Genomic DNA, 24,119 nt, shown 5'->3' on the forward strand with positions numbered 1-24,119 from the left:
GTACCTGGACTCATATACATTTACCCACAAAGAAATACATACATGCATAAAATTTAAAATAAGTTTTCAAAAACACTATCCCATAAATCCAGGCATGATGGTACAGTTCTGTAATCAGAGCTACTTGGGAAGTAGAAACAGGAAGATAATGAGTTTGAAGCCAACCTGGGCTACAAAGTGACTTCCAAGCCAGTCTGGGCCACAAGAAAGACCCTGTGTGGAGGGAGGTAAGGAGGAATAATAGGAAAATAAGAACATAAAAAGATGTTCCTCATCATGTGCTGTAAGAAAAAAGAACAATGGTGTGACCACATGCCTCTTGCAATGGACAAAAACCTAGAAAAGTCAACACTGCCTACACACCATGCACTGCTGCAGTCATTCAGAACAGCTTGACTGGGGAACTGTCTTGCTTCCTGCAAAACTAGCAATCAGTCTCTTCAGTGTCTTCTCAAGATATAAACATGTGTATCTCCTATGAACATTTGCACATCAGCTTTAGCCCCTTTACTCACAATGGCTAAACCTTGGAATCAGGATGCTCGGCAGTGGGTGAATGGAGAAACAGTATAACCAGATGGCTTTGCTGGGGCTATGACTGCATAGTCCCTGTCACACCCTCAGAACAAAGCTACCCTGCCACCTGCCAACATAAGACAACTGTTCCAGAGCCCAGGTCTAGTAGCAAAAAAAACAAGGCACAGAAGGCCGAACTGGCACACTATCTTTCCTACCAAATATTGGGCAGGAGTCTGCCTTACTCACATTTGTATCCTTGACCTCCAACACAATGCCTGGCATAAAACAACAAAACAGTTCATTGGCAAAGCTGTTTAAGGAAAAAAAAAAAAATAGAGGCTCTCATCTGAACTGGCCTAGAAACAAGGCAGAAGAGAGTGTCCAACTAAGGAGTAACCGACAAGTAGTGAGTGGCTTCCCAACGGTGGAGCATGCTTAGGGCTGATGCTACCCAGAAACAGTTCAGAGTCTACTACACCCAGGCGTTCTTGCAGTGGACCTTTTTGCAGAAGAACTGCAAAAACATTCCAACCTGGGGAAACAACTGAGGCAAAAGCCAACCAAAAAGGAGGAGGCTTTAGGTGCATGTCTCTAACTAACATGCTGAAACAAATCAAAACCATGCATCCTTCCAAAGCCATTTTCAACTGTTAACAAAATACCAATTGTTCACTTAAGGCCTTCTATGCTTTGGTATGTTTGGTGACAGAATTGTTATTTTGTCTTCTTAAAATTACATCCTTATGTTAGGAAAGTTTGAGGGATCAAACAAGATGCCTCTCTGCAGCTAGCAAGCAAGAAACACAGGTTTAAAATTTGCCCTGTTACAAACAGCCTCGCCTTGCTGAACAGAACGGGCATTGTTAGCTGTATTTTTTTTTTCATGTTTTTAAAGCTCCAAGATTTGATCCAAAAGTGCCCTGTTGGTGCCAGCTGTGCATATAAAGCTATGCTCAGAAAGCAAAGATTTCCTTTTAACCAGAACAGAGTACTTTCAAAAGAAAGACAGATAGAGACAATATATCCCTATTAATAAAACCTTGCTTACAGAAAGAACAATTCCAGGCAACTGACAGATCATCCTAGTTTTAGCCAACCTTAAAAAGCACCAGTACTGGAACAGTCATGATTTGAGCAAGTAAGCATGAGGAATCAAACTAGTAGTGTGTTCTTAGTAAGTTTTTGCTAGATTTTACTTTGCTTGGTGCACACTTGCGAGAAAAGTCACCTCAAATGTATTGCCATATCTTCAAAGTCTAACAGCACTTGGGGTTCACTAAAAGAACTGAAAGCTGTTAAGACTGCACACTGTTGATAATGCCACTGTAATCTTCTGTGTATTCTTCCAGTACAGTTCAAAAGTAGATTGATTGAGCTTGTAGCATTACATAATATTTTATACAGGAATCTTTCTCTAAGGCCATTCATCCTTAAAAAGGTTCATTCGCAGCTGAAGTAGGGACCATGTGTGTCTCTAGTACTAACTACTGTACAAGACATGAGATGACTGATACCTGCTGAAGGAACAGACAAAAGGATCTCCCCACAAGACAGTCTGAAGCACAGGGCAGCTCAAGCCACAGTGTGTAATAGTACTGCTTATACCTACCCTGTACCCACAGAGTCAAATTACTAACAGAAAAATTATCCATTTAATTAATTCTGTCCACTGCCGTTAATTATAATGACTGCTTTGTCAGCCAATTCCAAAGAAAACAAACTCCTAGGAACAACCTAGGTCTCATCTGAAGAAGGCTGGAACCAGAATGGTAGTCCCAGGGAGGGCAATGAACAGTGGACACAGAGTTTGCTTGAAGGGTTTTCCACTAAGGCTAAAATGCTTTCCTTTCACTGACAATTAATTAATTTCCTAGAATTCATTTGTAATCTAGATTTAGACACATGCTTTTAAAACATCTTCCTAAGTAGGCACATCTAAAAATAAGCCCATTTATCACAAAGACCATTACAAATTATTAATGAACATTTCATAACGAGTATTAAAGGCAGGAAGATACTCAAAATAAGATGATGGAAGACACAAAAGGCAAAAATAAATAAAAACGGAAAGTAGGAAAACATTCTTATAATTTTGAGTCCTAGCAGAAAAGATTTTAAAAGAGGCAAAAAGAAAGAGAACCTGTCATAAAACTATAAAATTATTGTAATTATGTCACAGAATTTTAAAAAGTAGTCTACTGGCTGAAAGGATGAGCGAATTGAACTGGGACAATCAATTTCAGGTACACCCCTACTAAAATGTTTCAAAAATAAAACATGTTCAGACTCTCTAGGAAGAAAAGACAAAGTAATGAACAAAGGTTAGCATATTTACGTGGACTCAGAGATGCCTATAACAAAATCAAATATAAAAACAAGAGTGGAGAAATCTCCTCCAGTTATGCACTGAAAGGCAGTGTGAATCATGACCACTACAGCTAGTGGACATCTTCCTAGCATATAGACTACACAAAGACCAGTCTGAAAAGCAAGAGTACAAGACCCCTTCTTGAGAAATATCCTACAGGATGAAGTCCATGGAACCAACAGAAGTCAGAAAACTTTACAGTTGATCATATGCTGAGAGGCTCATTCATACACACAACTGTATAGCAAAGACTTAAATAAAAGTGCAGACAGTATGCCATAAAATAAAGTCCCATCAAAACATGGTGGTAAATAACATCTATATTAGGCAATTATTAGGATAGAAACTTAAAACATACCCCCAAAGTTAAGCCCAGGTATTAGCATGCCCCCACTGGTGGCATTATTTGAGACTTCTAGAACCTTTAGGAAGGACAACCTAGATGAAAGCAATAGGTCTCTGAGGCAGGTTCTTTGGGATTTCTTGTCCTTGGCCCCTTCTGCTCTCTGCCTCTGCTTCCTGCCCACAGTGAGGTGGAAAGAGTCCTCCACCAAGATTCCCAATACTTTACTGTCCACACCTTTAAACATGCATTTGGAGCCAAGCAACCATGCTTGGAAGACGCTGAAACTGTAAGCCAAGCTAAATCTTTTCCTCTTTAAGCTATGTCTACATATGTCTATGACACTACAAGGAAGATCAATGCGGTGACTAAAGGGGCCATATGACTCTTAAGCTTTTGGAATTGGTTTCCAAGAATTTGGGAAAGTTTGGAGAAGCAAGATAGAGGACAAGAATGCTATGAGAGCATATCAGTGCCAGGTCTGATGAGTACTCAGAACGCCAAATGCTGACAAGAAAGTGAACAGTAACAGTCACATGCATGAGGTTTCACTTGAAGTAAAGAATCACAAACTGAACTAGGGGCCACACATGTTATGCCATGATAAAGAATTGTATTCTTTACCCATGCACTGACACTTTGTGGGAAACTGGCTGGCTTTAAGGTGATGGACTGGTTCATATGACTGAAAATGTTATGGCAGCAAAGCATTTGGGCAGCAGCAGCATGGATGATGATGCTGTTTAGGCAAGATTTAAAGTGAGAATGGAAGCGGGGGAAACAGGGCAGGGAGACAAAAGTATTTATAGTTTTGAGGGGGAAGGAACTGATGTTTAAAGTTCTGACCAAAGAGGGTGCAGAGGTTAATGCCATTAAAAAGCTGCACCCTTTGCAGTAGGATGATAAGAAAACGTGCTTTGAATATAGCTAGGCAACCCCACCAACCTCAGGACCAAAGACACAAACGTATAAAAAGCTAAGAAGACATACATTTCAGAAAGAAGACCCTTACTACTCGACCTGCTCACAATCACCTAGGGAGTTGTTCCCTAGGATTTGTCTTCCTGTGTTCAGCCAGAAAGACATGCAGATGCCACGGGATGTAGACTGGTATAACTCATGCACATAGAGCACATTAACATTGAACCTACTGGTGCTGATTTTATGTAGGTACAGAATACAAGACTGGTTGAGTCATAGAGGCTTCCAATGACACCTATCAAAAATAGTGGGTAAATCTATCCATCTTCTGTAAGGTAATTCAACACAGTGATAAAGTGAATAATACAAAATGAATCATCCATCAATATACAGTTAGTTACATAAAATTTCAGACATATAAAATTGAATACTATGACTCCACAAACAGCAGCACAAAGAAGTACTTTATAAATTCAAATTAAAAGAATGAGGGAGCGTCTTACCCACACTGAGTTATTCCAGGATACACATACGGATGTAGAAAGGGAGCAGAAAAAGGAAATGAGAAGGAAGACAGGGGGAAAGAAGGCAGCAGGACAGAGGGAGGACTGGAAACAGCAGGATGCTTGCCCGTCGGGCTGTGGTAAAGGACAGAGGCTGGTCAGGGTCAGACAGTCAGGAAGCATCCACTAGAAAACCTTGTTGTGTTGCTCTTGCTGTTGTTATTATTGGTGTGAAACTATAAAAATACATTAGCCACAACCAAAAAGAAAAGTAAATGTCACAAATATTAGCTCTTGAGGGATCTGTTTAAGGAATACATACAAATTTGTACATTATCTTGTTAACATTTCACTTGGTCTGAACTTATGTCAAAATTAAGCTTTTATGAAAAAGAAGAGGACACATAGAAAAGCAACAATCTCTGTCCACATGGTATCCAAAACTGACACAACCACTATACAAAGGCAACCTGAGTGAAGACCAAGCTGGTACCCAGAACATGATATGACAGAAAAATAAAAGTAGAAGGGCTATACAGTACCCAGTACCCAGGATGCTTGACAGCGTCTTTGAACCACTAAATTAATCAAAGGTAGAACTGCCCATCCTTGAAGCCGCTCATGTTTTGAGATGATAATTTTGCTTATTGCTGACAGAGAGAGCTGTAAATTAAAATATGTTGAGCCAACATGAGTTCAGACTTGAAAAGGGCCTAAGAGTTTAAAGAAATAATACCCAATCACAAGCAATTATCGATGAAATGGAATTACGATGTCTACCTAACTATATTACAATTATTGGGTTGTGTCTGTATTATTGTTAAATACTATTTTTTATTTTTCGTTTTATTTATTTAATGTGTATAGGTGTTTTGTCTGCATGTTTGTCTGTGCACCACATGCATGCCTGGTGTCTACAGAGGCCCAAAGATGGCATTAGATCACCTGCTGGAGTTACAGATGGTTGGGAGCACCACATGGTTGCTGTGAATTGATCTCAGATCCTCTGAAGAGCAGCCAGTGCTCTTAACTGCTGAGCCAGTCATCTCTCCAGCTTCCATATTCTTATCAACAGACTATACCTCTCAACAGCTGAGGCTACCTTATTAGAATTTGAGTTGACAAAGCCTTCAACACATAAATATCCAATAGTTTTGGTTTTGGGGTTTTTTGTGAAGTTAGTATCAATTCATCTAGCATATCACATAAAATTAGCTGGATAGCCGTGCTGCAAATATTTAATTTGGAAAATTAGGAAGAATTTGGTTTGGAACAATTAGTTTGTGGGTAGTAACAGGGAAAATTGAAGTCAAATGCACAGGATATTCCCTGTCAAATGGGAGAGACATTCCATACATATTTAACATGGAGGCCAAGGAACATAAACATTTATTTCAGATAAAAGCTCCAGACCTGCTATCTTAAAGTAAGTATCTGGAATGTGTCTCTTCTGGCTGGACTGAAAATAGAAAGATGAGCCAAATGATATTTCATAGGAGTGATAAGAAAAGTCTAGAAGATTCTATCTCAATTGACAGGGAGAGCTAGTTAAATCTTTAAACAGCAGCACATAGACTCCAGACACATTAAAAAACATATTCCTGTGTGTTTGAAAGGGTTCACGAAAGGGTAATGTCAACACGGTCACTAGTAAGTGGGAGAGAGGGTACTTTGAAGCACAGTGGTGACTTGCACTTCTGGGTGCTTCTCAACTGGACAGCTTGCTGGAAGCAAATTCTAGATCAGCTGAGGCTGTGGCCAGAGAGGAAGGCACCTAAACCACTCCCAGGAAGGTGTGTTACAACACTTTGTGTATTACAAACAATGATGCAGCAAATGACAATATGTTCCAATTCTTGCAGGCAGGTGTTTTTAATAACTGTAGGGCAGGTCATAAAACACTAGACTACTAGATCAAGGAGCGTGCGTGGTTTTAATTTTATACTACTTATCAATAAGTCATTTACCCAGGAAATTATGGGAGTTCAAACTCCCACCAGCAATGTAGCAGCACAAACACTTCCCCACATTCAAAAAGACTGGACCTATTTTTTTAAAAATCTAGTCAACTTAAAAAGAAGAGTTTCATTTAAATAGTGCCTTATTTTAATCCCTGACTACTGGCAAATATAAAAAAAATTGTTTATTTATTTACCACTAGCACTCTCTTTTTCCATAAACTACTTGTTCATATCTTTTGGATTTTTTTTTAACAAGATGTTGAACTTAAGCAGGTCTTCAACTTTAGTTATTTACACTTAGAAATATATATGCTATTAATATGTGGGAAAATGAATGAATGTATAACTAACATATAACTCAAGGCAGAAATGCTAATGCATAAATGAAAGAGCCTATGGATGAGTTATAGTGTCATATATATACATATATGTGTATGTATGTACACACATATGATGTACATGAGTGCTTACATGTGTGCATGTGTGATTGTGCCTGTGTGCATGTACTTATTTTACTAGTTTTGGTTTTCTTTTTTGCCTTGATCATATCTGGGCTTCTGTAGGCCATATAGAAATTTCAGTCACCAGGAAGAACAATCAATCTCTTCATGCTCTTCAGCTGTGATTCTAATGGCCAGATGGACCTGCCATTTTGTTCAGGAGCTTCAGGGGCTTGATCTTCCATAGCACAGGCCTCTCTACACAAAGAATCTCACATGTGCTATGTAAGCTGCAAATATCTCACTGAACATGACTACAATCTCTCATTAGAATCCAGTTTAATTTTTGCATACAATATGTTTCTCACTCAGTTTCCAGTTACTCTTGTCTTATTAAGAATCATACATTTTAGGAAAGAATATGTGGCCTTGGGACACCCACTGTCCTTGCTGTGTAAGCTGTTAGGTACACAAATATCAGGATGTAGTAATTACTCCGAGATTCAACGTAACACTATACACATGCCCTTACATTAAGTCTGGCTATGCACTTCTATCTAGAAAGACGTGGTACATTATCAAGCCTTATTTCTGTTCCCTTTTATTACATTTAGAGGACTGTATCAACTGTAGCACAATTATGTGTGGCAGTAATTACAGTAGTCATGGGCTTCTCTTAAAAGTATACTTCAAGCCAGGCGGTGGTGGCGCACGCCTTTAATGCCAGCACTCAGGAGGCAGAGCCAGGCGGATCTCTGTGAGTTCGAGGCCAGCCTGGGCTACCAAGTGAGCTCCAGGAAAGGCGCAAAGCTACGCAGAGAAACCCTGTCTCGAAAAAAACCAAAAAAAAAAAAAAAACATACTTCAAAATACCTATATAAAATGATGATGAAGTCTGATGAAGTTTAGAAGAACTGCCCATGTCTACAGGACAGATAACAAAGAATCCCACCCCACCACCACCCAGATTCTAGGATTTTTACCCTCTCCTCTATCACTTCAAGAACCATGATAGGACCTCTGCCAACTCAACCTACACAGAGCACTTTCTTCACAGAACTCAAAATCTTGGTGGCTCTTCCAATACCTGGCTGCCTTTGTCACTTAAACAGTGGGACAATGAAGGGAGTCAGAAACATCTCAGGGCACCAGTGCCCTTAATCATCCTGGACTCTAAAAGTCCTGATTTGAATCTACACTGCTCAAGCTGATCATCAAGGTGGCATATTTCAAAATCTTCTTTATTTGACAATCTGAAATGATGAGACAAACAAAATGTTTGTAGCCCAGAAGAAAAAGAAAATTTTAAAGTGTCTCAGAATTTGCTCAAGGCAATATCTATCAGTTTTACTCTTATAATTTGATAATTGCTATTTTTAAAGTTCTAATGATACAAAATCCTACGTTATTAAAGTAGTAAAAATGAATATTACAAGAGTAAATTAGTTTCAACTGTGAATGACCAAAACACTATAAATATATTGACTCAAATCATATTCTCATTTAAAGAAAAACAGGTCTTTTCCTTAATTATTATAAAATATTGACAGGTACTTCAAGAAAGCACCAAATTAAATCTTCCAGTTTTACCTGATCCTTCCTGTAAGGAAAAAAAAAAAAATGTAAAAGCCTGAACATACATTGACTACTTGGCACAAAGGAGGCACTGTTGACTTCTAAAACATACTGTTAAAGAGGTCCTTGACATCACTTCCATTTGTATTTTTCTCAAAACAATTTCTATGTGATTTCATCATTCTCTTTTTTCATGTAGCAACACTGAAAAGAGTAGCCTGGAACAAGATAATCAGAGCCATCCAACGTGAGTACCCAGTAACTCATAACCATGGACACAGAAGGCAAAAAGAATCCTTTTCAGATACGGTCACTGTAGGTTTTAGGAGTAGAAATATGTACAAGTCTCGATTCTGTTTTATGCATTGTGCAACATCAGGGCCACGAACTTCTCCTGTGAGTTTTGCTATTGGGTAAACAGCATGAGGAAAAGCTCACAAATGCCAATCAACTGTGTTATTTCTCCAATAGTCTGAATACATGTAAAAGCAGAAGGGTCTGCTTGCAAATACTTTAAAGACCTCCTCTAAAATACTGGTCCTGGTAAATGATAGAAAGATAAATAAAATGTGTGCCTTACTGCAGAGTTTACACCCTGTAGTGGAGACACCAAGTCAGCCCCCAATGAACAGTCTCTATTTCTTTCCTTGAAGAGTGCTGATTCTGTTGGGAGCAACAATGAACTGCATCCAGAAGAACGGGAACTACACTATGTTTTCTGGCCTCTTTCACATGCAGGTAGCTCTCTGGTAAGTGTTCAGACAAGAGAGGAAAACTCTGGTTTTGAGTAGAACTTTCTAGAAAGTACCTTTGAAAAAGAGGCAGTCTCAGCTGGCATACTCTTCTTTCTCTTCCTACTTTTGTCTGGGGAGTCACAACTGTTTGATAACATAAGGAAAGGGCCACTGATAATACAAACACTTCAGTCCCTCATCTCCCTCAATTGGTAAACCAAACTAACAACTTGGTAACTGTGGAATTGGCATTATATCAGAAAAATAAATCCCCTACCTTATTTAAGCCTCTATTTATTAGGTTTTCTATGACATTTTCTGAAGTTAAGTGCAAAGTAATACAATCTAATAAGAAAGAGATACAGAAAAGGTTCTCTGAAAATCCACAGAGGAAGACATTAGTCTGACAGAGGCAGAGGGTGGAGGGGATCAGGAAGATAAATGTCCAGAGAAGCAAATATACAAGTCAGTTCATTCATTTGTTCAAGGATCACCATCATCCACTGCCTGAGGTACTGACAGCAGCTGCCCCTGAGAACTGAAGGGGGATGCAGGCAAGAAGAATGTTACAATACAGAGTTATCGATAAGGGGAAGACAGACAGGCTGTGCTGGACTGTGCCTACATCTTCTTTCCAATGTTCATCAAGCTCCCATCTTGTCCCCACAGCTACAGTAGAGCCTCAGTGTAAAGTTACAAGGGAAGTAATCTTCCAGGAAGACTCATATTACAGCTATTACCTCAAAGTCCTAAAGCATTCACTAGCCATAAGCTGGATTGCATATTGCCTGAATATTGTATTTTTCCTCCACTGCTGCCCTAGCCAGTTTTCCTAAATCACAGAAGACTGTACCTCAATGCACTCGTCAGTCTAAGAAACCTCATTAGTGTGGCCCAGAGAACACTCAAAACTATAAATATTTCATATTTGGGTAGCATGTGCTAAGTGGAAATGGGTTTTTCTTTTCTTTTGTTTATTATCAGTTATTCAACAACTCCGTGGAAAAGTTACATTTGTCATACTTACAGAATACAATAGGGAGAAAAAGCAGAGTCGTCTTTTCTGGGCTGTTTACAAACACACAAGATTAAGGAGAATGTCATTCAAACCAAAACAACAGGAAATCACTCTGAAAGAACAGGCTTAGATCATGGTAAGTTCTCTGATCCTGCTAAAGCAAGTTTCTGCATGCCTTCCAGAGCCTCCACCTCCAGAGCTGTTAGGACAAGGGCCAACACATATATTTAATTATGTAAGTATTCAGCGCTATCAGCCAGCTGTTGCCATTCAGAATACACTGACCTCTTTCACTCACTCTCTTGCATAGAGTGCCAAAAACAAAGCAACTGTTGATGTGACAGTAATCATGAAATATGCAAAATACTATTCTCCAAAAAGATTTCAGATAACTCCACAACTCAGCTTTGCATTTTCAATTGATTTGCTCCCTTTCAAGTGCTTTTCTGTTCCTTATTTGCAAGTTCAATGACTAATCTGTGAGTTCCTTTCGTTTCTATTCCTTTAAAAAGTCAACCTCGAATTCAAATACATTTTCCAGTTTCTTTTCAATCAAATTTCCTCACTGGACTACAACCTAAGATAATTCTCTTCCTCCCTTCCATACATCTCTATGCTCCGTGCTTACAGGAAAAGCAATGTAAAAAGTGTTCTACATGGCCATAACTTTCAGTCCTCGCTTTCAAAAGAGAAAAAAAAAAAATTAAGTTTCATTTAATGTTCATAGAAAGCTCATTCCTCCAATAGTACTTTCAATTCCAAAGTAGCTCAAGGGAGTGGGGAGATAAAGAAATCCCCACAACAGTAGAGAGTAGACTGATCAGACCTGTGACACCTGAATAAAATGCAACTACAACAAATACACATATGGTGGGTGATAACCACAGCCAACCCATGAGCAACTAACCATAGAAACCTGGGTTTCATCAGATTAGCTTTGGGTTGAACTCAGTGAATAACTAACTCCTCAGTAACTAGTTAGCAGCACATCTGCAATAGACCTGGGATGCCTCAGAAATCAGACCGACAGGTTCTCTTTCCTCACACCACTGTGCCACTCACTCCTCCTAGAACCTACTTTACAACTGAACTTTCCCAACACAACGACTTCCTCACACATCTTTTGTTTATAGTTTGGTGAGATCTGATGGCTTTTGCTCTTCCACAAAAACTATAAATGTAAGGTAATGCTGTAATGATAATAGTTACAAGTGCTGGGTAGTAGTGGCCCATGCCTTTAATACCAGCACGTGGGAGGCAGAGGCAAGAGAATCTCCGAATTCTAGGCCAGCTGGTCTAAAGATCAAGTTCCAGGACAGCCAGAGCCACACAGAGAAACCCTGTCTCAAAAAAAAAAAAAAAAAAAAAATGACTGCTCCTTCCCCAAAATGAAAAGTGAATTTGAATTTAGACAAATTCAACAAATATGTAGTAAGTAAGAAAATCATTGTGTCTCAAGCGCGAGGCAAAACACCACCTTTCCTTCCCTCTGACTCAACATGACCCAGATGTACAACATTGAGGCTGCCCTGGCTGGTTTAGTTTGGTAGAGAAGAAGGTCTTGACATTCACAGCCCAGAGCTACCACCATAGCCAGGTGACTCCAAGGCACAGGTGTTCTCAATGCTGTCCCAACATCCCTCGGGAAAGAAACTGGAGGCCAGCTATGACAAAAACTATGACTTTCACCTCTTCAGAACAAGAGAGGGAAGTTCCTTCCTAGCCTATAAGTAAACCAGCACTTCTTAAAAGAGGGCCCTCAACACAATATTTGAAAATCAGGATGTTCTCTCACCTATTTTTAAGAACACATCCTGTCTTTGACACAGAACCCACAGCAACCTTGGGGGAGCATGCTTAAAGACTCCATAACTATCTTACTCTACAAATGGAAAAAGATAACCACACAATACAGTCTGAGAGTCAAAGACCATACCGAAGGGCCTTCTTAAGCTGAGGCAATGACCGAGGAGCCAAATTCAGTCCTTAGAACTTCAATTTGAAAACGTGTGCACGGTGGCGTACGCCAGTAAACGAGCATTGTGGAGACAGACACGGGAGGCTATCTGGGACCTCATAGCCATCCACTCTAGCCAAATCAGTAAAGCTACAGGTTCAGTTAGAGATTCTGCCTCAAAAGATGGGGCTTATACAGGGACACTTGGCTCAGCCTGGGAGGAGGTGAATGGACCTACCTGGACTAAATCTACCAGGTTGAACTCAATCCTCAGGGGAGTCTTTGCCCTGGAGGAGATGGGAATGGTGGGGGAGAGGGGGGAGAACAAGGGAATCCATGGCAGATATGTAAAATTAAATTAAATTATAAAATACAAAAAATATAAAAATAAAAAAGAAAGATGGATAGTAATTGTGGAAAATACCTAATGTCAACCTCAGACCTACACACACACACAGAGAGAGAGAGAGAGAGAGAGAGAGAGAGAGAGAGAGAGAGAGAGAGAGAGAGAGAGAGAGAGAATGAGAATTTACCTGAGGTTATTTATTAACCTCAAAACACACAATCTACTAAAGACCTAAATATGTATAAGTAATAAAATAAATGTAATGTGCAGCAATAGATATTTGTTAAGAATCAAGAAGTAGTTACCTGTGAAAGAGCTAGTCTAGAAGGGAGATGATCTCACAGACCTTATTACGTTTGACATGAGCTCTGAAAATAAACTATTTGCCAAGCAAGACTAACATGGGTGGGAGGTGAGAGGGCACACAGCTCGTCTGCATCTTCGGGAAAAGCTGAGGCTGTGGGATGGTGGCAAGGGCTGGATGTGGGGGTATGTGCAGACACACTGTGTGCTTGTCAAGGCTTACAATGTGGAGGAAAGGGGGGACAACAAGAAGGGAGGCAGGAGAGGCGGGCAAGAAACAAACCAAACATATTTCATGCTGAGAAATGAGGTTTTCATTGTATAGCTGCAGGGTGAGGGACATTAAAGGGATTTTAAGGAAGCCAAATAATGAATTAGGACAGAAAGTCAGCTCAGTTAACGAGTTTGAAAGGTTTCTATTACACAAAAGCCGAAGATCCTCAGGACAGAACAGACTAAATTCAGACGGCTGGCAACCAGCGTGAGCGAATTAGGTAGAACATGGGAGCATGCTGTTTTGAGGTGGATTCCAAAAGGAACACTGATCACATGAGTAAGTCAACGGCAATGGGCCTGGGCTGGAAAGAGGAGAAATGGGCTGAGGGAAGGCAGGAAGGAAACAGGAACCAAAGAAACTTCCAAATGATGCCACCAAACAAAACCAGTAAACAGTAATGCCAACAGTAGCATATAGAGTTCTCAGTACTCACAAAGCTGAGGCAGAAGGATTAAGGGCTTAAGGCCAGCATAGGGCAGACAACAGGAGACTCTGGTAGAGTGGCCTCGGGTATCTGTGGTCACCAACATGGACATGTTCAAGAAGCACACAAGTCCAGATCGTGGAAGGAAAGGTAGGGTCTGAAACCGACATGGAAGGAGCCAGTCTGCTGCAGTACCCAAATGATGGGGACAGGTGGAGAATGGGGGGAGAATGACATCCAGTGAGCAGGGCAGCAGTTAGAGGAAACACCACCTTATTACAGTGCCTGATGGAAACACAGAGAGCCACGCAGGCCAGCACGCCCAGCTAACTTCACCACAAGAAAACTGGTGTGCAGCGACGGCTGCAGCAACAAGACTGCACTGGTGGAGGAGGCCCGAGGGTTCATCATGTGCTCCTCACACAACAAAACACTGAGATCAACTCAAGCCACTCACACAAGGAGGCAAGTTAAACCGGCTATGTTCAACAAGACACAGAACTAAAAACCAAATGCGGGCTGGGGAGATGACTCGGTGAGTCCAAGTGCTTCCTGCTCAGGCCTGCTGCTGGGTACAGATCCCTAGAAGCCATGCAGAAGCCAAATGCAGAAGAGCATCTGTATCCCTGCTACAACTACCGGAAATGGGAGGCGGGACAGGAAAGGTGCAGAGGCCAACCTAGCTTATGCACAGGTAAGGACACCCAGTCCCCAACAGTGTGGCAAGACAAGGACAGGCAGCTGAAGGCTATCCTCTGACCTCCACAAGCATGCTGTGGTCTGTGCATGCCCACACTCTCTCACACAAACATTCTCTTCCTTCCTTCCCTCCCTCCTTCCTTCCTTCCTTCCTTCCTTCCTTCCTTCCTTCGTGTGTGTGTGTGTGTGTGTGTGTGTGTGTGTGTGTGTGTGTGAACAGCAAGAATTAGCTAACCTGTTTCTTACAAAAATTCAAATGAAGCCCAATGTGGTTTAATTTTCTACCAAATATTTTTCATTTAAATTAGATAAAAATTAAAAGTAACCAAAGCAATCATAGTTAAAAATAATACTTATTAGTGAATCTAGTTAACAATGTAATTGGTTGAGTTTTTCACTTTCTTTTCAACAGGGTGATTAATTACTAACTGGAGAGCAAGCCCTTGTCTATTCTTAACAGCTCAGCTTACTTTTTAAAGCAATTTACTTCATGTACTCTGGCTGAAATAGTACTCTTGTTCCTCTGTCAATCTATGAAGAACTCAGAGATAAATTCACATAAAACAAACAATATTTCCACAGTAGGACTGAGAGTAAAGACATTTATTACTCTGCACAGCAGAACACTGTATAAGGAAGGGACTCACTCCCTATAGAGAAAAGGCATCAGACAAAGCAGGTAGCTGGTACTTCAGGCCTCCTTTTCTGCTGTGTCCATCTCTCTCTCTCTCTCTCTCTCTCTCTCTCTCTCTCTCTCTCTTCACCTATTCATGCAAGTCACTTTCTTTGGCTATCTAACCCATCCTGACAGCATTATCATGTTTCTCCGGGCAAAGGTGGTTCAAAATAGGAATACCTCTTGTCTGTCTGCTTCATCGGCGTGGCCACGGTGCCCATTTGGGTAATAATGTACAAAGTCAAACAGAGGTCATCAGTCCATGATCAAAGCATGCTGGCTGCTCTTCCTGTCTTTACATGGAACACACAAGATGTGTTTATTTTGACCAGCCTCTGAATGACCTCCTTTAGGCGGCATGAGAAAGACCCCACACTTCTGTAAAGCAGAAGCCAAAGGCTTTTCTGATTTGATACTCTCATTAAGAGCAATTTTTTTTCAAACTTTTGATCTTTTTCATTTACTCAAGGGTCTCTCAAGTTAAAGGCCATATTGCTTAAACCACACTGAAATAATGGATCAAACAAACTAAAAAAGAAACAGAGTGATCCAACAGGCAGCATCATGAAACACAAGCCCCTCAGCGGTTTTATCTGAACTAGTTCAGCCAATAACAAGAGTTCAAAGTTCAAGGCCAGCTTCACTTCTTTTTTTTGTTACTTAACACTTCTATGATTCCATCAATCTGATCAATAATCTACCATAAAACCTCAGAAACATGAGAGGAGGGGGAGAGAAGAGGGGGGAAGGGGAGAGAGAGAGAGAGAGAGAGAGAGAGAGAGAGAGAGAGAGAGAGAGAGAGAGAGAGAGAGAGAGAGAGAAGTTGTCGTTACACACCCCCAACTGCTGGATCATAAATGAGACTTGTATCAAGCACAGGAAAAACACACCCCCTATCGCTCACCTTTGTTCCAGTTACCCCTTTAAATGAGGGGAATTTTTCTCACTCATGGTTCAGGGGGAAAATGAGTGATGGACAATAGATAATTAAAGGCAAACAGTGACTAAAGACCAGGAATACAATGGAAAGGAACAAAAGCAGATGCTCAGAGACATGACAGGCAAGAATTAGTGACAGGCTGGGACAGAGCTTAGTGGCAGAGCACATCACAGCATGTTCCAGGCCCTGAGGTGGAGCCCAGCGGTAGAGTGGGCTCTATCCCCACACCAGAGGGAACTTACTTTTAAATATTGATAAAGCAAAGCAATTGTTATGGATAAGGGATCCAGGAATAAAAAGGACTTCAATGTTCTAATAGAAAGCATTGGCCACCACGGATGGACAAATACCTCACCCTACTGAAAAGCATAAAGCAACACAAAATACACACAAGACTGGAGGCTGAAGAGATGGATTAACAGGATGAGAGCAGGTAATAGTAATTACATAATGTTACATACATGTAATAATGTGGGACTACATAAGGATCACGAACTAATCATCTTTATCTTTTCTTGTTAGGAGATGGCAAGAAGTAGGAAGGCATGTATGTAAAGTGGAACACTGACAAAAGTCTTCCCGTCACTATATACACGTCACTCGGACCTGCCATGTTCTCAGTGTGACTTGTTTTTATATGGTACCTGATTATATTTACTCTGGAATCAAATCAAACATCAGTTGAAGTGTTACTTTAGTAATACCTGGTTATAGGGATCAAAAGCCTTTAAAGCTATTAACAAATACTTAATCATATAGACTATTATTTGTTATTTTTCTTTCAATCAAGAATAGTACATTAAAGGAACTCCTGCTTACAGCTCCTAGCTCTGTAGTATTCTAAGAACAAATTTCCTTCTGGGATTAGTGGTGCTTCACCACACCTCATACTGACATTGAGGCTCATTCACCAAAGAATAACACTGCTTACATACTCAACAACCAAACCCACTGAAAAAGTTCCGCAGGGGTTTTCTTTCCTCTTTTTCTTTCATTCTTTCCTTATGTTTCTGTCTGGGTCTGGGCTGTATGTTGTTCTGGTGATGCTGTGGGTTGAACTCAGGACTACACACACACACACACACACACACACACACACACACACACACACACACACCCTCTACCACTGAGCTATATCTGAAGTGCACTAAACAGTGTTAGACTAATCTTCGATCACAGGACCATCCTCTCTAGATTGTAGGTTAGGGACTCTGTGGTACTAAAATGTCTAAGAATCCATTTTAACTGTCCTATAGACAGTGTTGTGACTATGCCAGATTGCTCATTCCAAGAAAGAGAAGACCTTTCTGGAAACGGACAGAAATGAACCCTGCTGTGATTGAGCTCTCTTCGACTCCTGGAGGTCCCTCCATCCCTGCCCTAGCCAGCCTTGCTACCTCCTGCTGTGACTCAAAATTTTCTGTTCTTTTTGAGTTAAAGAAACTATCACCTTTGACTGTCGCCTGCACACACATGGCATACACAGATATACACACAAATGTATACATAAAAATTAAAAATAAATATTTAATAAATAAATAATAGAAGTAAAGCTAAGGAAAGGCCTGGCTAGGAAGACAGTGGAAAATAGGTAACAGAGCCATCCGGGACTGATTGGAGCTGAGTATATTAAATGGCAGTGCAAAGGATCTGATGGAGTTAGAGGAGCTGATTGCCTAGGAGGAAATCATTGATAGAATGAGGTTGCTAAGGAAGTGGGCAGAATAAGATTCAAAGCGGATGCGAAGAAAGAATCTTCCACACTGAGGAAACAAACCAAACAGCAGGGACTTGTGTCCCAGGAGCCTACCGGAGCTCCATGGCACACATTGCACACCTAGAACAGGGCCAGTGGGGAGGAAAAAGGGCTGTGGCAATCACTTTCACCAGGAATGCCTGCATGCTCTGAGAAGGACACACAGAGCGGACACATTCACTTCACAAATGCTCAAATTGCATGATGGAACTCCTTAGTAAAACACTGTTCATCAGAGAAATTCAAAACAATAACAGCCTAAAAGTCCAACTGGACAGAGAGTGTTTCAGTGGCTCCTTCATCTAGCTGGGATGTGTTTATTTGTGAATTCATTAGAATAAAGAGTTTTCATTTTAAAAACTGTTTAAAGTCCAACGCATACTTTTTAATACATACTAAGTATTTAATAATACTAGGAATCATGCAGTAAAAGATTTATATGCGCTGAAGAGAAGTCAGAGTGACATAAGAAATCTTTTAAATTTGGAGATAGTGAGAGGGCTGGGTGAGTTAAGGCACTTGCCACTGAAACTGACCAGCAGAAGTCAACCCCTAGGACTCTCACAGTAGAAGGAGAGAACTGACTCCAGCAACTTGTCCTCTGGCCTCCATGTGCACACTGTGACACACATACAAAAATAAATACACGCTTTTTAAAAGTAAAGGCTTCTGGGCTAAGATTGGCTGATATTACTTCTTCCCTTGATTATCTAAAATGAGAAGAATGGAGACCTCCTACTTACTTGATTGAGTTTCTAAAGTGGTCTTCAGCTGGGTTTTTCACAGTACAACTGTTCAGAAGCCACAAATCTGCATCTGACGCATTTTCTAGAAAAAGAAACAATGAACACAAAAAAGAAAAGATAAATATCACATTTAATCAAATCAAAAACACGTATGTGCTTACCCAAGCAGCATGGGAATACTGGGGAGCAGGGGAAAGAGGGTAGTGTCAGACTCGAGTGGGCAGTTACAGTACTGCCGGCCAGAGCTAGCAGGTCACATCTGGTTTGGGAACCTGTAAGTGTCAGGGAGGCTGAATGGAACTTCTACTTTAAGATTGCATTATTTAAAGTCTTTCAGTATTATAAGCAGTGCTCCAATGAACATGTACATGGAGAGGGGGGACTTTTTCCAAGGTTTCCTTTGGTATCAAGCATAAAACAGTAGGACTGTTGAGTCAAAAACTAATTCTTGAAATGTCCTTGCACACTGTTACTTAGTGAACAGGGTATATCACTGTACACCCCAAGGAACAGGACCTGTGAGTGCTGTTCACTAATCTTACCCACTATATGGGTTGTCACCCACCCCTTTGGACTCTCGACAATCTGGTGGAAAATGGGATCCCAGTGAGAGGTCCATATAAATTCCTCTTATCATGACCTGGAAAACTTTCCGTGTTTAGTTTTGAACTATTTTTGTGTATCTGCCTTTCATTTGTTCTACTGGGCTACTTAATGCTTATGGAGAAATCAATGATATATCTAGGACAGGAGTCACAACATTTTTCTCTATTCTTTTTTGGGGGGGTCAATTTTCATGACATTTTTCTGCTTCTAAAGCATCAAATTGGTCATCTTTTTCTCTTTTTCTTTTTTTTCCCCAATTTTGCCTTAGAATTATGACTCACAATTAGAACATTTCCCCTCTTCCATGACTGCGAAGAAACATACCTGTTCCCTTCCAATAAGCACATGGTTTTGCATTTTGATTTCTGATGTTATACACTTAAACTGATACACATGGATCTTATTGAACTTTTTTATAAAGTGAAATGAGTGCTTATGTTTTCCTGTCAAGTGGGACAACGCTTTTTAAATGATGCTATTTAATACAAGCAAAGCAATAAGGAAAACTTGTGCCTGTTGCTCCCCCTCGGCCATCCACATTGATGAAGCACTCAGGAAGGCAAGGTAGGAACAGCAATCAAAAACTGAAATGTTCTTTGGGATACTCGATCACACATCTAACACATAACACATATATGAATGCAAGCACACACATATACATACATATATATTAAAATTCTCGTTGATGATTAACAAGGTAAGAAGAACTAGAAAGCATATATATCCTTTAGAGAAAGATGGCTTAAATAAATAAGTGACTCATGGTTTGGATCTTAAACATTCCCCAAAGGGCCGTGTGTTCAAGCATGGACACTGGTACTCAGCTCTATGGTAGTGGTAGAATTATTAAGAGAATGTAAAACCACAGGATGTTATGGTTTGGATGGAAAGCCTGTAGAAGGCTGAATACCAGCTAGTACTATTTGGGCAGGTTGTGGAACTTTAAGGATGGGTCATAGATGGAAGACATGGGGTCACAGAGGGAAGAAATGGGCCACCAAGGATCAAGGCATGAGAGCTGTAACTGGTCCTGCTTTCAGGTACAGTCTCTCTATCTCTGTGCTAGCTGGTCCATGGAGTCTCCTGTCACCATTCCTTTCCTCAAAGATAGTCTGTGCCTTAGACTGATTCATTGTGAAATTAAATCCTTTCTGTCTGAAGGTGCTACCTATCAGACAGCTGATCACAGCTGTGGGAGTTACTGCCGTCACGTGCAGAACGTTTTGGTTTTCTCTCCCCCCTCACATCTCTCCCTCTCTCCCTTCCTGTCTCCCCTCTACCTACCTTTACTATTTCCACTGATCACAAACACATGTTTCGATGCTCTGCCCCACAGGAACAAATGCCATAAGGAAAAGTAACTATGAACTCAAACCTCAGGTCAAAATGACCCTTTCTCCTTGAAGCTGATTCCCTCCAGGATTTTACCCAGCAATGAGAAGCTGACCAACAGCAGAGCAGAGCTGGGACATCATGTTTACGGAGCAAGATCAATCCCCAAGGAATCATTTGTATTGATCTGTGTATGAAGTGAGGTAGAACAAAGTATTGAAGAGTAAATCCCATTTGTGGTTTTAAAAGCAAAGAAGAAAAGAGGAGGAGAAACTAAAGGTTTACAAAAACTTCCAGACACAAGTACGGTGTTACCCCGGGGGAGGGCATGTGTTTGTCCTCCAACATACTACTCAGCTGCAGGCTGTTGGTTTGTTTTTAGTCACTGAGCTATGTGGGTGGGTGGGTGTGTCTGGGCACAGATGCGTCAGTCAGAGAACAACTGGTAGGTGTCAGTTCTTCCCTACCATGTGGGTCCCAGGAGTCAAACTCGGGTCAACAAGCCTGGCAGCAAGTACCTTTACCCGCGAAGCCATCTCGCGAGCCCCAGATCTACCGTCTCATTTTCTCTGATTTTTAAATTCTTTCATGAATGATGAATTTTTTTAAATGTAACCTCTAGAGACATAAGAACACTTAATTTATTTCACACCATACTATTTGAATTTTTAAGATTTATTTTTATTTTTGTGTGCACATGTGTTCATCTGTACAGGGGTATATTCACATGAATACAAGTGCCCACAGAGTCCAAAAAAGAGGCATCCATCCTTCTGGAGCTGAAGTTATAGGAGGAGGCTGTGAGCTTCCTGACATGGTGCTGGGAACCCAAACTTGAGTCCATTTCAAGAGCAGTACATGCTCTTAACTGCTAAGCCATCTCTCCAGCCCCTGATACAACATTTTTTAAATAGTACATTTGTTTGTTTATTTGCTTGTTTGTTGGCAATGAGGGACTTGTGCCACTGTGTACATGTGAAGAGAAGAGAAAAACTTGTGGAGATCTCCGGTTCTTTCCTGCTATCACATAAGTCCCAGGGATCAAACTCAGGTTATGACTTCTATTACATTTATTAAGTGTGTATGCACACGAGTGCATACAGGTCACGTAGAGGTCAGAGGAGAGCTTACAGGAGTCATCTGGAGACTGCTTGGCACCAGACCATTGAGTCACTCACTGGCCCTGCCTGACCTAGAAAAGTATGTATTGCTTTCTTCTCTCTTGAACTGATAAACCTGTTTCATCTTCTTTGATTCCTTCTTAATAATACTTAAAATCATTCACTTCCTTTCACCTTGAGGTGAGAACATGAACTATCTCCCTTCTGTGATCCAGCACGGGAACAAAGACCTGATACATATTCCCTGCTAAGAGCTGTAGTCACTGAACCAAGAAAATGATGGGCACCAACAAACCACCCACTCTGAGCATGAGAAAAGAACAACAAATATTTGCTACAATCCAAATACACTTAGTTTCTAAACTATTTCTTTACACACACTAGAAATTGCTCTTAAGTCTATGGTAATTAAGCCCCAATTGGTAATAATGATCATCATTAACATTACTGAATACATATTGTGTCGGCAGGAAGCCAGGCATGCCACATACACTTTGCATGTAATCCTGCCCTGTATGGAGAGTTCAATTGTATTCCCACTGTCGGAGAAAGAACCTCAAGCTTTGAAAGGAGAAGCGACTTTCAGAAAGTCATTGGTTAAGGGATGGCAAGGAGTCCCAACAAACTGACTACACAGAGACTGTGAGCTTAAGGAAATCAGCATGTCTCATTAGTGGTTCTCACCTCTTGACCAAAAATAATGCAGAGTGTATCTAAGGACAAGGACAAGTGCTGTGACTTGGCCTTGAGAATGTTATATGGTGTTTTTAGGCTTCAAACCTAGCTGTTCCTCCATTTCCAGTATTTCTAAGAATTTGAGTGGGTCAGCTTTGGTCTGCTCTCGTCATGGGTGGGCATGGAAGGGAGTAACAAGAGACTCGGTAACCAATTCAAGTTATCAGCCTGAAGCCCAGACACGCCAGTCTTCCTGCTTCCTGCAGGCTTCTGCATGGTTTAATTCAGCACCATGCAGAACAAAGCATTTTTCTTCTACAACTGCTCCATGTGAGAGACACAAGAGGAACAGCAAGACCTAGTAAGAGGCATATATTCATAGACTTAAATGCGCAGGGCAACCAGGCTGATGCAAAAGAAAAGTTCATAGAGCATAACACAAAAAGGGAAAAGTTGGATTGTTTTAGACCCAAAAGAATTTTTTGAGTTTCTTTACCACAGAACTCTGGAAGACAAGTCAAGTCCAAACAGTTTAAATGTGCATTAAGCTTACTCAGACTCGGGAGTTTATTTACATATTACAAATCATGGAGAGCCTACTAAAAACTGAGAGTAAACTATGTGTTATAAGAGGATTTAAATGTTCCTTAAGGTATATCTTGAAAACAATGACTTCTTAAGACCAATAAAAGATAAATAAAAATGCTGGTCATGAGCTAACTTTTCCTCTACAGTTAACCTACTATTCTTTTTGTGGCTGATACAATGGTATTGAGTACCCATGCTTTCTAAGCCTGTTTAAAAAGCATTGAAAATGACTCATTAGAAAGGAGTCTCACTTAGAGAACTAGGCTCAGGACAGTAGGAGGACAAGGAGGAAGGTTGGGAAAGAAGACAGAAAAGGACAGGAGACCTAGAGAGCTAGGAGAACCCAGACTTCCTTTCTAATTCTGAGCAGGAAGGGGCTCTCAGCTCCAGAGTGCTGATCAATGTGGAGAGTCCCTGTGTGAAGCAAGACGCAGGAGGTCTCGGGATGTAGTGATATTGTGTTCCCCAAAATATTGTGCACCCTAATAAACTTATCTGGGGTCAGAGAACAGAACACCCACTAGATATAGCAGCCAGAAAATAGTGGCACACACGCATTTAATCCTAGCATTCCAGAGGCAGAAATCCCTCTGGATCTCTGTAAGTTCAAGGCCACACTGGAAACAGCCAGGCATGGTGACTCATGCCTTTAATCCCGGGAAGTGATGGCAGAAAGCAGAAAGGTATATAAATAAGGTCTGAGAATCAGAAACTAGAGCTGGTTAAGCTTTTAGGCTTTTGAGAAGCAGTTCAGCTGAGATCCATTCTGGATGAAGACACAGAGGCTTGCAGTCTGAGGAAACAGAATCAGTTGAGAAATTGGCAAGGTGAGGTGGCTGTGGTTTGTTCTGCTTTTCTGATCTTCCAGCATTCACCCCAATACCTAGCCCTGGGTTTGTTTTTATTAATAAGACCCTTTAAGATTCATGCTACACCGGGGGCAAGCACCTTCTCTTGCAGGTTGCCCTCATAATGAATTTGTTCTTTCAAAATAGTCCTACTGAGTGTTTCACAGAAGTGAGATGGGGGAAGTTAAGAGTCAGCACGAACTCTGTTTACTGAATGAAGGAAAAATAACTTTCCATTTAAGTAATAAGTGATAACTGGCAAAACTCTGCCAGTAATTACTGAAAATTCATTATATAAGTAAGCATTCTGGTCATAATTAAAATGAAAATCAAGACAGTGGTGTATCACTACAGAGATAAGCATTGCTAACAGTCTTTCTCGATCCTAAGAGCTTAGGTTGAGCCACACACACACAATGACTCAGAAGTCACTGCATCTAAAG

The 24,119-nt window shown here is 40.7% G+C and overlaps 1 protein-coding gene across 4 annotated transcripts in view; it reads right to left on the reverse strand.

Annotated features, from left to right (window-relative positions):
- The window catches only part of Cdkal1 (CDKAL1 threonylcarbamoyladenosine tRNA methylthiotransferase), a 571,033-nt gene that overhangs the window by 458,327 nt on the left and 88,587 nt on the right, over nucleotides 1–24,119 (reverse strand). For all 4 annotated transcript variants that reach the window (XM_006972280.4, XM_076573111.1, XM_076573112.1 and 1 more), the window contains one exon: nucleotides 18,504–18,588. In XM_006972280.4, coding sequence (XP_006972342.1) covers nucleotides 18,504–18,588 — 85 coding nt within the window. The remainder of the gene's footprint in view (nucleotides 1–18,503; nucleotides 18,589–24,119) is intronic.

This window comes from Peromyscus maniculatus, chromosome 5 (assembly GCF_049852395.1).
Source record: "Peromyscus maniculatus bairdii isolate BWxNUB_F1_BW_parent chromosome 5, HU_Pman_BW_mat_3.1, whole genome shotgun sequence".
Lineage (NCBI taxonomy): Eukaryota > Metazoa > Chordata > Mammalia > Rodentia > Cricetidae > Peromyscus > Peromyscus maniculatus.